Source organism: Apium graveolens, chromosome 10 (assembly GCF_009905375.1).
Source record: "Apium graveolens cultivar Ventura chromosome 10, ASM990537v1, whole genome shotgun sequence".
Lineage (NCBI taxonomy): Eukaryota > Viridiplantae > Streptophyta > Magnoliopsida > Apiales > Apiaceae > Apium > Apium graveolens.
Window position 1 is genome coordinate 227,673,711 of NC_133656.1, and position 16,769 is coordinate 227,690,479.

At 30.0% G+C, this 16,769-nt stretch overlaps 1 protein-coding gene across 1 annotated transcript; it reads left to right on the forward strand.

Moving 5' to 3' along the window:
- Positions 1-6,323: 6,323 nt before the first annotated feature.
- LOC141689931 (ERAD-associated E3 ubiquitin-protein ligase HRD1B-like) lies at positions 6,324-16,408 on the forward strand. The gene is made up of 8 exons (XM_074494464.1): positions 6,324-6,525; positions 6,924-7,479; positions 10,138-10,314; positions 10,612-10,761; positions 10,857-11,053; positions 11,769-11,925; positions 14,267-14,552; positions 16,001-16,408. The coding sequence occupies exons 2-8, from the start codon at positions 6,947-6,949 to the stop codon at positions 16,145-16,147; spliced, it is 1,647 nt and encodes a 548-aa protein (XP_074350565.1). The 5' UTR covers positions 6,324-6,525; positions 6,924-6,946; the 3' UTR covers positions 16,148-16,408.
- The last annotated feature ends 361 nt before the right edge of the window (positions 16,409-16,769 follow it).

Below are 16,769 nucleotides of genomic sequence, written 5' to 3' on the forward strand. Positions count from 1 at the left end.
CATGAGAATAACTAAACTAAACTAACATAATTATAAAAATTTACTTTACTTTTCTCCTTCCACCATTCATCAGATACTTCAAGTTATTTTGTCAACTCGTTCCATCCCAGACCAGTTTGCCCAAACTTCAATTTTCTAATTTTTTTTTAATCTTCTCTCATCGCATTCCAATGATTCTTTAGTTTTCTTAAATCACAAACGGGATCCTTTTCTGAAAGAGAAGCAAATTGTCGGTATACAGCGTTCTAACCTTCTTTGTTCAATGTGGTGTTAGGCTCGCTGCCTTTAACAACCTCCCCATAACATATCCTCACAAATAAACCGTGTTCTTCATCTCCCCATTTAGCAGCAAATGATACAAAATGAGTCGCACATACTGGAGGAGCCACACCTAATGGTTGATTCCGTCGCCGTATCTTCGATTGCGCCCTTGACATTTACACAGACCATTGACATCATAAATGATAAAATAAACAGGTTTTCTATTTTTAACAAAACTAGAAATTACACACACATACATACAAGAGAGGGGGGAGATATCTTGACGCGATTCGAAGTTGGAAGTATAGAGAGATCAGACGGTATTTGAGCGCTAAATAAACAGAAAGGACATATGGGAAATATGTGAGAAAGAGACGCTTAGGGTAGAGAAGGGATAAGTGAAGAAAGAAAAGTACTTGGTCACGTACTTTTTACTTATGAGCTTATTATATATCAACAAGTTACTGGTAATATGAACCCCAAACAGTTCAACATAGGTAGTTACGAGTTTAAGTATACTAAAGTGAGCTAAACGGAAATGCCAAACATGTATAATATATACGTTCTGCAACTAAACATGTATGTTCTGCAACATGAACATTTATGTTTTACAAACCAACTATGTTTTATAAAATAATATATTTTACAATATTCTACTGGTAAAATTTATGCAATCTGCAATATTTTTAATAAAAAATGGTATTTGTAGAACATCATTCAAAAAATATTATGTGACTTGCAGAAAATATATGGACTCCAAGAACTCCAATGAAATAGTGGACTGCATATAATTTAACTTATATGAGCTATTATTACAAAAAATAACACTTAGACAAACAAGGACATCGAAAGTGTATATTTTTTAGGCTTTTTTGAAAAATATTCAAGTTTAGAAACTTTTTTTCAAAAAAATACTATTACTTCTTTTAAAAAAATTATTAATTTTGTTCAAAAATATTATTTCCAATTTTTTTTGCAAAAAATGATTTTCTGCAACTCGATGCAATTAGATGCAAACTCGACGATTTTATGCACTTCCATTTAATCTCAAATGTAACAAAAAAACTCGATGCAACTAGTTGCATATCTGGTTAATTTTAATTGTTCTGTATTTTTGCAAGTATATTTAGAAGATAGTGAAAGTGCAATTTTTTTTAAAAAAAATAGTACTTTTTGTCATTTCTCTAAAATATTTTAGTATAAAATCGCCAAAAACTGATTGCATCACTCTAGAAAGAGCCGAAATAAAATTAAACAAAATTCAGTAATTTGTTCAAACTTTAATATGTTTTTAACACTTCCAAATTAATAAACATCCTTTAAATAAAAATATTGGTGCATTACATACCGAAAATATTAAAAAAATTGTTAAGCATACTATTGGTACAATACTTAGGTTTATATAATTATAGGACTTATGTATACATATTATTCATAAGTTTTTTTTTAAACTCAACTAGAAATAATTTGTTCGTCGGTATAATAATCTTAAAATAAAACAAAACAATATACACTATTTATCTGAGCTAAAACAAAATTATACTATTATTTTGAACTAAAAATATATTCTTATATAGTAAGTGTAAGGGAGATCCTATATAGATTTTTGGTACACGGGCTATCAAAATCACCATCTCAGTCGATTATAAAAGCATCATATCTATTTAAAAAGATATACTAATTGAATTGGAATTAAATATAATAATTATATATATATGCATTTATTCAAATATAAATAAGTTTTAAAATGAAAACTATAAAATAATCTAAATCCTTAGATTAATTATATTTAATGCCTCGTTATAGGCATCACATAGAATTAAAATACATCTTACCACACAAAATTTCAGCTAACCTATTTCGTTTTATAATTTGATTCTTTCAGTCAATATGTGAGTTTTTTTAAAAAATTGACTTCACTGGATTTTTCTCCTTCATATAACGATCAATCTGTATATAATATGTGTTATATTTTGATTCGATTAAAAAAAATATTTTAATTTTTTTTTTATCGTAGATAACCCGCATGTGCTACTCTTGGGGTGCATGCCAGGTTAAACCGTGTGATTCGAACCTTGTGACCGAGAGAATTGTTATCCTCTCTTTAACCAACTGATGCAACCCTTACGAGCCAATATTTTAATTTCTAATTTTTATTATAATAGGATTTCTCGTGGAGTATCACTATATATATATAATTTGTCTACCGAGTTTCGTACTTAATAAAGACTAATTTTATTTAAATAAACAAAAATAAAATTAGTATCTCTAGAATCAATTAAAAAATAATAATTAAAACAATATTAGAACTAACAATATATACATTAAAATTTTATAAAAATAAATTGATAAAATTTTATAAATACAAAAAGGTAAAAACAATGTGCAGCGCATATGCTTAAGGTAGTATGTACATTAACTAAAAGTAAGATAAATACATTATATTATATATATGAATGTCGAATTTTTGAATTTTGTCAAATATAATTTGAACGTGGATAAGTTCATTTTAAAAAATTAAATTTTATTTCATACTGACCGGGTAATTAAAAATGATGTTTTGTTTTCCTATTGCCTCACATTCGTACGATGAAACAATTATATCATTATTGTTTAAATAATTATAAAAACAAAACTATTTTTTTTGTTAATCAAACAAAACTAAACCAAAACAAACCTACTCTATTTATCCCGTCTAGGATAGTGCATGGGAAGGTAAAATATACGCATATTATGCTTCTAGTCTGAAGAATAGCGAGACCGTTTTCGTGAAAATCTTTAACGGTGTATACGATAAAAATAGTATGTGATAAAAATAAATAATAGTTAGAATGATTAATATAATACATTAAAAATATTAATAAAAATGAGAGTTTATGTTAATCAGAACCGTGATTGCATTCACACGAGGCATATTTACCGGAATATATCAGATTTTTATATTCCTTTGTTTTTTCTAACCCACAGATAAAAATATCCTCATTTTTGACATGTCTCCCATCACTAACTTTTAATCTAATCTTGGTGATCACATATTGCCCTATCCCTCTTGAAACAATGCCCAAAATACAACACTTTTCAACTTCAATTACCCAGAATATCCACCGGCGGAAGTACTGCCAAAAATATCAATGAACTGTACATTTTACAGATGCGTATTCTCTTTTTTTAAAATTTACAAAAAATACGCATGTCTGACATGCGTATTCACTGTTACTAACAGTGAATACGCATGTCAGACATGCGTATTCTTTGCAATTTTTTTTAAAAATGAAATGCGCATGATGGTAATTCGTGTTGAGTGGGTAAAATGAGCACTCCCTCCCGCCAAATGGTATTTTGGGCGCCAGCCCCAGATGGTGGGTATTTTGATTTTTTACCCATCCTTCTTCTCATAGTTGTAAAATTATCGTCTTTTCCCCATAATGTATTCTCCGAGCAATATATATACATATATATATAGAGAGAGAGAGAGTTGAGTTCAGTGGAGAATAATATTATTTCGAGACCTGGAGATCTGGAGACCTATATAACTACCGTTATATTTTTGTAAGATTGTGGGGTAAAGCTAAGTGAGAGACACGATTAACACGTTTAATATTACTTATAAACCTAAGTAAAAAATGTAATGTAAAATGTATATAAATATTATGTTAAAAATATATTAAAAAAATAGAGTGCTGAACTTTGTAAATATAGTGAAGTAGTTTAAATTGTAACATGATTAAAATCATACGTGAAAATTTTATTAAAAAAATAGAGTGAATAACATATCGTACAATTTTATAAATATAGCGTGGTACTTCAAATCATAAAATTTAGTACTTTTAATTGTAAATAAAAAATATATTACAACATGCAGAATAAAATATTATATGAAAAAATATATTAAAAAATAATGTGCAGAACATGTTGTAGAACTTTATAAATAGAATTTAGTACTTAAAATTATAAAATATAATACTTTTAAACTTAAATAAAAAATATAATGTAACTTGCAGAATAAAATATTATGTGAAAAAATATATTAAAAAAATGAAAGAAAGAACATAGTGCAAAATTTTATAAATAGAGTGTAGTACCTACTATTATAAAATGTAGTACTTTAAATCTAAATAAAAAATATAATGCAACTTGCAAAATCAAATATTATGTTAAAAATATATTTGAAAAAATATAGTGCATAACTTAGTGTAGATTTTTTATAAATAAAATGTAGTACTTTAAAATCCAAATAAAATATATATAATTTAACATGCAAAACACATGTATGTGAAAAATATATTTAAAAATAGAGTTTTAATTCATAACTTAGTCTAATAAAAATTATAATGTAATATATTTGATGTGGAGTAAATGACAAAAAAGTATTTATACATAAATAAAAACTCAGTACTTTTAATCCTAAATAAAAAAATATAATGCAATTTGCAGAATAAAATATTATGTAAAAAACTATTAAAAAAATATAGTGCAAAAACAATCGTAGAACTTTATAAATAGAGTGTAGTACTTAACATTATAAAATGTAGTACTTTAAATCTAAATAAAAAATATAATGCAACTTGCAGAATAAAATATTATGTGAAATATTTAAAAAAATAGAGTGCGGAACATATTGTAGATTTTTTATATATAAAGTGTGCTACTTTAAAATCTAAATATATTTCTATGGAGACCACGTTTTCGTTGAAGACCATGGAGACCAGTTATGTTGTGTAACTAAAATCTTGCATAAAAACATTACAAAACATATTATTTTGCAAATAATGTTTTACAAAGATGATTATTTTATTCAAAATTTTGAATATCATACATTTGCTGCATGTGGAACATCACAAAAAGTTTTATCCTACGAAACATGTTTAGTTTGCAGAATATTTGTTTAAATTGCAGAACGTTCACATTGTACTTATTAAACTTAAACGAACTTCAACAATTTTAAAAAATTAGTGATATTCATTGAACATATTTCACAAAATAATATATTTTATAGTGTTTTGATTGCAGTTCATAGGTAGTTTTCGAGGTCTCGATAAAAATGTGGTATCCATAAAATTTTCTCTAAAAAATGGAGTATAATTTAAAATAAACAAATAATATTTGAAAATTATATTCAAAAATAGAGTTATAAAACATAACTTAGCCTAATTAAAATTATTGCGTAATATATTTGATGTAGAGTAAATGACAAATTTTTTTTTATGCATAAACAAAAAAATGTTATAGATAAAAAAATTATATTGAGTAAGGAAAAATAAACTACTTGATCTATGTAAAGTAATACAGTTAATTTTAGGTTTTATTTTATACACCTATAATTAATATGAGTCGTCCATTTCTGCCCATATCGAGTCTGTTTCATGAAAACCCCAATTTAAAGCATAATACGTAAAATAATGTGTGTTAATTCCGAAATAATATCTTATCCCTTAATTTTATTCACTGTAGACTTAAATTGAAAGGAACATGTTTATATAGTAGTAAAATATGATAGAGTAAAGTTCTATGGAGTCCACCTTTAATTGGAGTCCTCGGAGTCCATATATGTTCTGCAAGTAAAATATAGCTTAAAATATTGCAAAACATATTATTTTTCGACAAACATCACTATTCTATCAAAAATCTTGTAGATTGCATACATTTTACAAGCAGAACATTGCAAAAATATATATTCTACAAAACATGTTTAGTTTGCAGAACATAAATGTTCATGTTGCAGAACATATTGCAGAACATACTTATTGTACCGTAAATATATGAGATTTGCATGATTTTGTTGAAGTTATGCTATTTGTGTAACATGTTTTGCAAAATAACACGTTTTACAATATATTTTATTTGCAGAACGTAGATGGACTCCGAGGACTCCGATAAAAAGGTGGACTCCATAGAACTCAGCCCTGTGATATATTAAAATACCGAAAACTTAAGGGAAAACAAAACTCAGTTTTATTATTATTATTATTTTCTCAGGAAAACTCAGTATTACTATTATTTAAATACACTTGACCAATAAATCAAAAAAAAAGGCCGATACACGTGGTAAAACCCCATTGGACCAGATTCCCACCGGTGACGAGTCACATACACATCCGTCCTCAACCCTTCCTCCCCGAGAATACAATACACAGGTCAATTTGAATCCAATACCTCAAATTAATTTAATTCCCCTAATTGTATTATCATCATCATGCTTCAATTTCAATTCTAGGGTTTCTTTTCGAAGCGAATCTGAATTATCCACTCCAAAATACACATCAGGTATCATATCATATTATTATAAATCTCTATATCTAATTATGTACTGTTTATTTCAGTCCATACTAATTTTTAGGTTAAATATCGTTTTATTCATCACTCAGCTGATTTTATTATTATATGTTGTATGTTGTTTGTGTTTTTATCGCGTTTGGTTAATTATTGATTTTCTAGATTTCATTTGCAGAAGTACTCATTGATTTGAGCATCTTTGTGAAATTCTGATTAATTAGTGTTATTGTGTGTGTTTTTGGAATTTTAGCATAATTTATTTTAGATGATCAATGTGTTTCGTTTTGATTGAATTTTACGATTGAGGCTTTTTTATTCATATTTAGTTGTATATGTAAATGTATGTGCCAACTGATAGTTCTAATAGGATTGTTTTGTTTATGATGCAGTGTGGTAGTTGTATAGGTCAAAGATGATGAGGTTACAAACGTATGCAGGGGTTAGCTTAATTGCTACCCTAGCTGTTGTTTATCATGCTTTTAGTAGTCGCCAGCAGTTTTATCCGGCAATGGTTTATTTATCGACTTCAAAGGTCAGTTTGGTGCTTCTGCTTAATATGGGCCTGGTTGTGATGTGCATATTGTGGCAACTCACTAAGAAGATTTTCCTTGGGTCGCTTCGGGAAGCGGAGGTTGAAAGGCTTAATGAGCAGTCATGGCGGGAAGTGATGGAGATACTTTTTGCTATTACTATTTTCCGTCAGGATTTTTCGGTTACCTTTCTTTCTATGGTTACGGCTCTTTTGTTGATAAAGGCTTTGCATTGGTTGGCTCAGAAGAGAGTTGAATATATTGAAACGACTCCGTCAGTTCCCATGTTGTCTCATATCCGGATTGTCTCTTTCATGGGGTTCCTTTTTCTACTTGACAGTCTCTTTCTGTACAATTCGGTTAAGTATTTAATAGAGACCCGCCAGGCGTCAGTTTCTCTCTTTTTTGCCTTCGAGTAAGTTAATAATTACTATTATATATTTTTTTCCCACTGAGTTAATATGCTACACTGTTTTTCTAAGTTGAGCATTTATGAATGATTTTTTTTGTCCTTGATAACGTTGAAACAAATTTGCGATGCATGATTATCTAAGCCTCTAAGGAAGTCATAGCTATTATTGTTCAAGTTTGCAAATGTCGGCATATCTTTAGTGATGAAATATTGACTCTCCTAGTAATACTCCTTGAATAAATTAACAAAAAAATAAAAATAAAAAGCTGCATAATATAGCGGTCATTGTTATATTAATGGGTTTATTGGGAAATTTTGTTCTTAATATTCTGCCACAGAAGGAAGCACTTGTTACTAACAAGTAGCTTGTGAGTAAATCCAGAAAGTAGTATGTTAGACATCTTCTCTACACAACTTTTCTCCCCTGCCTTTTTTTGTAGTCTTCTTACAATCTTTCTTTGCTGAAATTTCACACCATGATATGTTTGTTTGACGGTAAAAATTTAAATTTTTACTAGATATCTGTTTCTAAACTTATTATGAACAAATATTAAAATGATTCTTAGATTGTCTGATTTAGAAACATAGATTTAATCATAAAATTTTGTCGGATTAGCATTTGTAATATGACTTTAATTCCCATGGCCTTTACCATTTATTGACCATTAGGTGTTTAGTTACAATTTTAGCCATGACATTGAGCTTAATGTTTACTAAAATTTGAAAGAGGATAGTGTACATCAATGGGATTTGTAGTTGTTTCGCGTGTGTCTGTTTCGCTGTTTCGCGTGTGTCAATTTTCACAAGTTGATTCGTTATTCCTCGAATGGTGACTGTTCTTGGTTAAAAGAAAAATCAACAAGTGAGAAAAGTGACTGAAGTTGCCAGTTTCTTTTGCTGGATTCCCTCACACTTCCTTTTGTTGCTTAAACTAATGAAAATTGGTTTTGTTGTTTTCTCGGTGTTTTATAAATCACCTCAGATGTTAAAATGCATATCTTACTTGAAATATATATATATATATATATATATATATATATATATATATATATATATATATGCAAAAGTTCAGTGGAGTCCGTTTTTTATTTGGAGACCTGGAGTCCCATTTATAGGCCGTTAGATGGGTAGAAATGGAGGTCTCAGATTACATTATATGTGTATAAAATAAAATCTAAAATTAAGAGCACGTAGTACTTTACATACATCTAAGTAATTTTTTCTTCCTTATTCCACATAAATTTAGGCTAAATTATCTACAATATGTTCTTCACTCTATTTTTTCTAATATATTTTTCAGATAATATTTGATTTGGAAGTTGCATTATATTTTTTTATTTAGGTTTGAAAGAACTACACTTTATAATTTTAAGTACTTCACTCTATTTATAAAATTCTACAATATGTTATGACTTTCATTTTTTTAATTTATTTTTTTACATAATATTTTATTCTGCAAGTTAAATTATAATTTTTATTTAGGTATAAAAGTATTATATTTTATAATTTTAAGTACTACATTCTATTTATCAAGTTTTACAATATGTTCTGCACTTTTTTTAATAAATTTTTTTACGTAATATTTTATTCTACATGTTGCATTATATTTTTTTGTTTAGATTTAAAAGTACTACATTTTATAATTTGAAGTACTCACTCTATGCATAAATAAATATTTAATATTTCTAAACCTAAATAAAAAATATAATATAACTTCAGAATAAAATATTATGTGAAAAAAATATATTAAAATAATAGAGTGTAGAACTTTATAAATAGAGTGTAGTACTTCAAATATAAAATGTAATACTTTTAAATCTAAATAAAAAAATATAATGCAACATGCAAAATAAAATATTATATAAAAAAATATATTAAAAAAAGTGCAGAACATATTGTAGAATTTTATCAATAGAATGTAGTACTTAAAATATTAAAATATAATACTTTTAAACCTAAATAAAAAATATAATACAATTTGCAGAATAAAATATTATTTGAAAAAAATAAAATTTTATAATACTTAAAATTATTATGAAGTGTACTACTTTTAAACCTAAATAAAAAGATATAATACAACTTGGAAATCAAATATTCATGTATTTTTCCACATAATATTTTATTCTACATGTTGCATTATATTTTTATTTATATTTAAAAGTAATAAATTTTTTAATTTGAAGAAACTCTATTTATAAAGTTGTACTATATAGGTTTATAAGTATTAATATATCTCTCACTTTGTATTCATCTCTAACTGCACATCCTAAAAATCTAAGGCAGTTATACAGGTCTCCAGGGTCTCCAAATAATATGGGTGTCCACTGAACCCAACTCATATATGTATATATATATATATATATATATATATCGCCATTTCGGTGATTGACAACTTCCCAGATGCTGGCCGTCTTACACTGTTGTCGGATGTGCTTATATTTCACCATTTCTTTTTCTGCATGTCTTGTTGTACTAATGTGCATGTATACTGCGATGCCAGTTTTGATGTGTTCAACGTTACTTAAACACACAATATATCTCTTTGGGTTATTTAAGACGACTAAAACACAACTTTGTTATCCCAGGATTACCATATTATTGATTGTATGATTTGGATAATTTGGAGCTATTACTTAAATCTCTATAAACATTGTCTTTCAGGTACATGATTTTGGCAACATCAACAGTATCAACATTTGTAAAATATGTATTCTATGTCAGTGACATGCTTATGGAAGGACAGTGGGAACAAAAAGCTTTCTATACATTTTACCTTGAACTGATTCGGGACTTACTGCACTTGTCTTTGTACTTGTGTTTCTTCCTTGTAATTTTCATGTAAGTAATATCACGATTTTTTTGTTTCTGTTAACCATTGTTAAAATATTTATACAAATCTCAGAGGCGTTCTGAATTTTATGTATATTCCTTTTCGAATAAATAAATGCTACTTTTGTATGTCTACCTTCACACTTGATGCATATTTTGATCATTTACATCTGTAGCCGGTAAACATCATCGCTAGTGTAGTACTTGTTTCTTATTGTATTTTAAAATCACATGACTGTTAATCTTGTCTCTAGTCGTGTGTTAGAAATTGATGGTAGTTCTTCAATGACGCTGGGTTTTCTTCAGGAACTATGGAGTGCCTCTTCATTTGATCCGGGAGCTTTATGAAACTTTCCGTAACTTTAAAATCCGTTTTGCTGATTACATTCGTTACCGGAAGATTGCTTCTAACATGAATGACCGTTTTCCAGATGCTACACCAGAAGAGATTGATTCGTGAGTACTTTTATGTAATTAGGCCTTTTGCATGTTGATACTCTCACAATCTTCCCACTGATTTACATATTTTTGACTGTTTAATATTTGTGCAGGAGTGATGCAACCTGCATCATCTGTCGCGAGGAGATGACAACAGCCAAGAAATTAATTTGTGGCCATCTCTTTCATGTTCACTGCCTTCGGTCTTGGTTAGAGAGGCAACACACTTGTCCTACTTGCCGAGCCCTTGTTGTGCCATCCGAAAATGGGGCAAGTACAGCTGGTTCCCATGCTAATGTTCACCAACAAGGTATTGATGCTCTCTTAACTGGATAAGCTTCGTACCTCTTTTTTATTTGTTTTTCCACCAAACGATGGATTGAACTTCTATTTCAATTGACGATTCACAGTTTTTATAATCATTTTAGGCTGAACAGTTTACTGTCAGGATAAAGATAAAGATTTCCTATAAAGGATAGCTTGACATCGATAATTTGGCAACGTTTTTTTATATATGATCGTTATCGTACAACTTTAACATGTTTCTAAATCCCGAGTCTTATCTAGATAAAAGAAAAGAAAAGGAGAACACCTTTATTTCCATGTTGTGTCATAAGTATGCTGAAGGAAAAATGAAATTATATATTGGAGTGGAAAAAGGCGGATTTTGTCTCCAGAACTTTATTTCCGAGTGTGGGAAGCACTAGAATGATAACTAGAAGGTAAATTATGAAATTTCAGTACAACCAACTGTACCCTTCATGTTATGACATTAAGAACATGTTGGTGGTGCCACATACCTCTATATAATATGAATGGACAAGCGTACGAGGAAAAAGCACTTAATCTCTTTTCTTTGCTTTCCAACTCGGGAACACAAGAAAAACTACATTTTCACTTTCTTAGATGATTTTTCTAATGCTATTTGTCAGACCTACGTGTAAATCTCAGATATTTGGATAAAAAAAATGTTGAATTTTGCTTCACGTATTGTGTTGATGCTAATATATCTTATTGGGGCACAGGAACAAACATGTCAAATACACCTTCTCAGGGCTCAAACGGTGATGGTGCAGCAAATGCTAATATCAGCCCGCAACAGGCCAGACTACGGGCCGCTGCTGCGGCTGCTGCGGTATATGAAAAATCTTATGTATACCCATCTCCAAGTACACTAATCTGGTATTTCTTCTCACTTTCTTACACGTGTTTACAAAAGGTTGCATGTTTGACCTGGGTTTTACATGTTCTGGACATTTTTGCCTATAGTCTATGTCAGATTGAAGAGTAATGGATGAAATAGGGTAGTATACATTTCTAGTATGATTTATGCCAGGTGTGCACTATTAAATATAGTTATGCTAGTCCTTTGCAAATCTTGAAGGGTGAGATCTTTCTTTAGAAATAAATTGTATCACACAATTATTTCTTGTGAGATGAGGTTGTAGCTACTGATTGCATCTGCACTGTATTTCATCCAAGATTGATGTGGCGGTTGCACAAGGACACAAATGTAGTTATCATATGAAATGATGAAATATTTTGGCTACGTTACATGTACTCTGTACTCTGTAGTTAAAGTACAACTATCCTAGGAGTTCCCGAGTCTGTAAGAAAGTTTTTGGGTGGATTTGCAGTGGAAAACGAAATATATCTTTCCTCCCACTCTTTTCTTATACAGTATTAAGCTCCTGATCTTTGAGACAATTTAGGATTTGTTTTTAAGGGCATGCCATGAAATATAGTGAGAAAGATATTAATTTTGAAGAACGACCAATCTACTAGATTAGAATATAAGTTAGAGATTAGAGTTTAGAAGAATCTAGATTCTTGAAAAAAGTATGGGAGAGAAATACAACTTGATCCGAGTCGTCTTATTTACCATTTAAATTATATGTTGTCCAAATTTGTTGCAACTTGCTAAATTTTTTTATTAACCGTGTTCACTTCCGGAAATTTGAACTACAGTGTTTACAACGCGAGTAAGAGGAGCTGTTCTGGCTAGATTATAGGCGAATCGAGCTGTTGGTAGAAGGGTTTGTCCTTAACGATTCTTTATCAAGGCTCGACTTTACTAAAGCTCTTTTACAAATTGAACTTGAACAAGGCTTTTGGCTCGTTATCATTTTAGGCTAGACTCTCGGTCGAAAATTTTGAACTAACTCTAGTCGCTTAAACTTTGGTAGTCCAACTATGTACACCTACACTAGAGCTCAGATTAAAAAGCCAACTTGTTTTGAGTTTGAGCATGGATATCGGTTTGTTAGTAAACTAGCGCCGTGTTGCCGAGTGTTAAAAGGTGATGAAACACAAAAGTGAGTGAAAAAAAAGAAATAAGGCAAAAAAAATTCACTCATATTCATGCTCCCGAGTTTTTTTTTGAGGAAAGCAAGTGAATGGGGGTGAAAATTTTATATTTTTTAATCCTTAAAACTTTCACTTCAAAAATGGGATAAAAGTGAAAGGAAGCGGTGTGTTTAATTAAACAACACTTAACATTACAAATATACCCTTAATTAAACAACACTTAACATTACAAATATACCCTTATTACTTAAATTATAACTTTTTAAATGGAAGGATGGAATTGCAACTTGACAATCATTTATATACTTTCCTTCCGACTTGGGAGCATATTAATGAAATTAATTTTGCTCTATAATTTTTTAAACTCGGGAGCAAGTGAGTGAAACATATTAATTTTCCTTTCAATTAGTTCCCTTTACATTCCTTTACTTTCTCGCCTTTAAAATTTCGGGAGCATGGCTTAGGTTCATCTTAACTCATGTTGAAGGCTTGAACTTCTTTAATAGAAGATCGACTCAATATAGAGCAAAACAGGAGACTACACACACATGCATCTATGTATATATAAATATATGAATATATCAGCATTGGATGTGTTTGGTTACTTTATGTTGGTCATCAGGCCTTATTTAAATGATCCGAGACTGATCTGTGGTCATTTCTGCATGTAATATTTGGGTATTAACTAGTAAGGAGGTTGGTTAACAAGAACAAATTGTGGAGCAAATATATGATCTGGAAATCAGATAGTGATGTTGTTCTATCTATTTGTTAACTTCAAAATCAGAAGATCCACACTTTCATATATCGGAAAGTGACTGGTTGCTTGTTTGTATTATGGTTAAAGATGATTTCGTCAGTTTATCACCGAGCCACTTGTGAAGATCTCCTTCACCAAACACAGCCAAGGAATTAAATATTGTTTGTATGATATTAAATTGAAGATATAAACCTACCCGTCTTTCTTCTATAAGCACATAATAATAATAACTCATTTTTCCTTCCTACTTAAATGAGTTCACCCTTTAAATACGAGTTAATGCATTAGGAAAACTATCTGTATACCAATTGAAAATTTCTTAGCTCAAACATGTAAAAATTGTAATGAATATACTTTAACACGTCTGATTATCTGAACTCATATATACTGGCCAATCCATGCAAGACTGCATCTGATTTTTTTTATCCCTAAAATAGTTAATTTGTCTTTTTGCAGGTCCCCTGGATACGCTTTACCTCTGCAAACAGACAGATCTGAGGCTGGCTCTAGCATTGGGAATCCTAGCGGAGAAACTTCTTCTGGACCCAACACACTGAAACCTCAATTTGCAACCGTGGGTGGACCTGCAGAATTCTCTTTCCCTCAGTTTCCAAAGCCCACCCCCAGTTCCTCTCAGGCTTTTGATATTGATGCGAAATTTGAACAGCATTTTGGTAGCAATAGATATATATCAGACTCTCAATTGGAAGAGCAAAGAAAACTAATTCAACGGCAAATTGAGGTATGATGAACTTCTTTTTCAGTGGGATATCCTTCATTGTGTTGTTTATCTTATAAGTGTAATACATGGATTAAATATCTTGTTCTGATGTGGTGAACGCTTTAAGTTAATTTTTTTCCCTTTCACCATTCTGCCCTTTAACATATCCCTCTGCAAGTTAAACTGCATATGACGGTTTAAAGCCTTATAGCTTGTGTGTTCAGAAACTTGGCAGGAAGAGGACTTGGTATTTATTGGTTGTAAATGCGTGTGAATATTCCCAATTGAAAGATTATAATAGTTTTGTGGTATTATCCAAGTAATCGTTCAGGATTAGACTGGGTTAACTTTTGATGAGCTATTGAGTTTGTTTAGCTTTAAACTACTAATATCTATTATTATATGAAGTAGTTAGAATTTTAATCATATGATTGTGAGAAATATTCTATAATTAAAATAATTATGTAATGTGTGTATATATTTATATATTGCTAATTTGCGTTACCTATCCTTTACTTGTAGAAGGGAATAAGTCTTAAAATTATCCTCAGATATGGATTATTTCAGGTTCATTGTGGTTATTATAATTTTAAAATTAAAACAGTTTATGAAAATTATGAGATGAATATCTGACATTTGGTCAATTTAGACTTTCTTTACTTAAATCTTAATTTTGATCCCCTTGTTTTTTATCTCATCTTATGTTTCCTGGCTTTTTGAAACTCCTTGTCCGTCCTGCATCGTTGACAGTCTTTTACACACTACACGTGACTTGAAGTTTGTATAAATATTATATTGCAACTTGGTGGATTGCCGTAAAGTTTAAAACATGTTTTTTTGGGGTTTTCAAAATTTTGAAGCTCAATATATATATATATATATATATATATATATATGGACTCCAAGGACTCCAATAAAATAGGGGACTCCATAGAACCTAACCCTATATATATATATTGGTTTTTACAAATTTTTGTAGTGAACTATATACAATCTACATTTGACACTTTCTCTCCCAACAATTTATTAATATCTTCATTTTAGATATTACACTCACCCGAGTCTCCTCGTTTTCTCTAAAGATTACATTATGTTTTCTCTCTGAAACGTACACGTACACTCTAATTAGAAATTGCAGAGAGGTTTTCTTTTGAAGTTTTACTCTCCACTCTAGTTATATCTAATTTTCAAGCCTCTCTTTTTATAGGTTGCACGCCTATATTTGTAGTTCTAGTCCTCAGACAGTAAAAATTGCTTTTAATTGCCATTGTTATACCTACTATCTGCACCGTCGTTAAAATTTCTTTGTCCAAAAGATGTTCAAGTTGTTTATTAACTCCTTAAAATTTCTTGATTCCCTTATACTGACTGTTAAGGTTTATATTCAATAATCTAATTTAGTAAATTCTGCATTGAACTTGGGTATAGTTTGGGTGGAAAAACAGTAATTTAGTGGTATCATTTAACAGGTTCTGCAAGAACAACTACAACTTCTACAAAAGCCAAATGCTGACAGAAGTGCAGAAATGGATCAAACAGCAACTGCTAATAAAAAGGGAAAGGGGCTTGCATCATCATCATCTTCTTCCTCGTCTAATTCAGATAGGGAAGACTGAGAATCTATGTAGATGCGTTGCACTATATGTAGTGGTTTTTGAACAACTATGATACCTTGATATAGAGAGAAAACAGGGACTTGTTTACTTTCTTTGAGGTATTTACTGCAGAGAGGAGTTGATACATGACACCTGTTGTAGTTCAGCTAACTTTTTTAGTGTACCTGTGTGAAGGTTTACACATGAAAATGATTGGATAAAATATACCATGTATAATGTTCTTGTGTAGTGCAGTCTCAGATTTGCTGTTCTTTTATTATAGTTTTCCAGATTTTTTTTATCATCTTTTCCTCGTTGAAATAAATAGTGTGGAGGTGGGGAGAATCGGACACATTTTCGGCCTCTTCTCTGGAGTCCTGAGACTCCTGACTATCTATTTCACATTTCTGGTTATTCCTTTCTCCAGATGTTGATTGTATATTGCAGCAATTGTTTAAATATTAGTACAGAAAGTTTTAACTTCTTAATAGCAAGGGGCAGTACAAATGGGAACATAATATAATACGAACGGTAAAAATCACAAGTTTAACAGGAATAGTGGAGTAAAGTGTTGCGATGGAGAGTTAATTGTCCTATACATTGGTCAAAAAAAGATATATCCTATATTGTTTGTGTCAAGTTT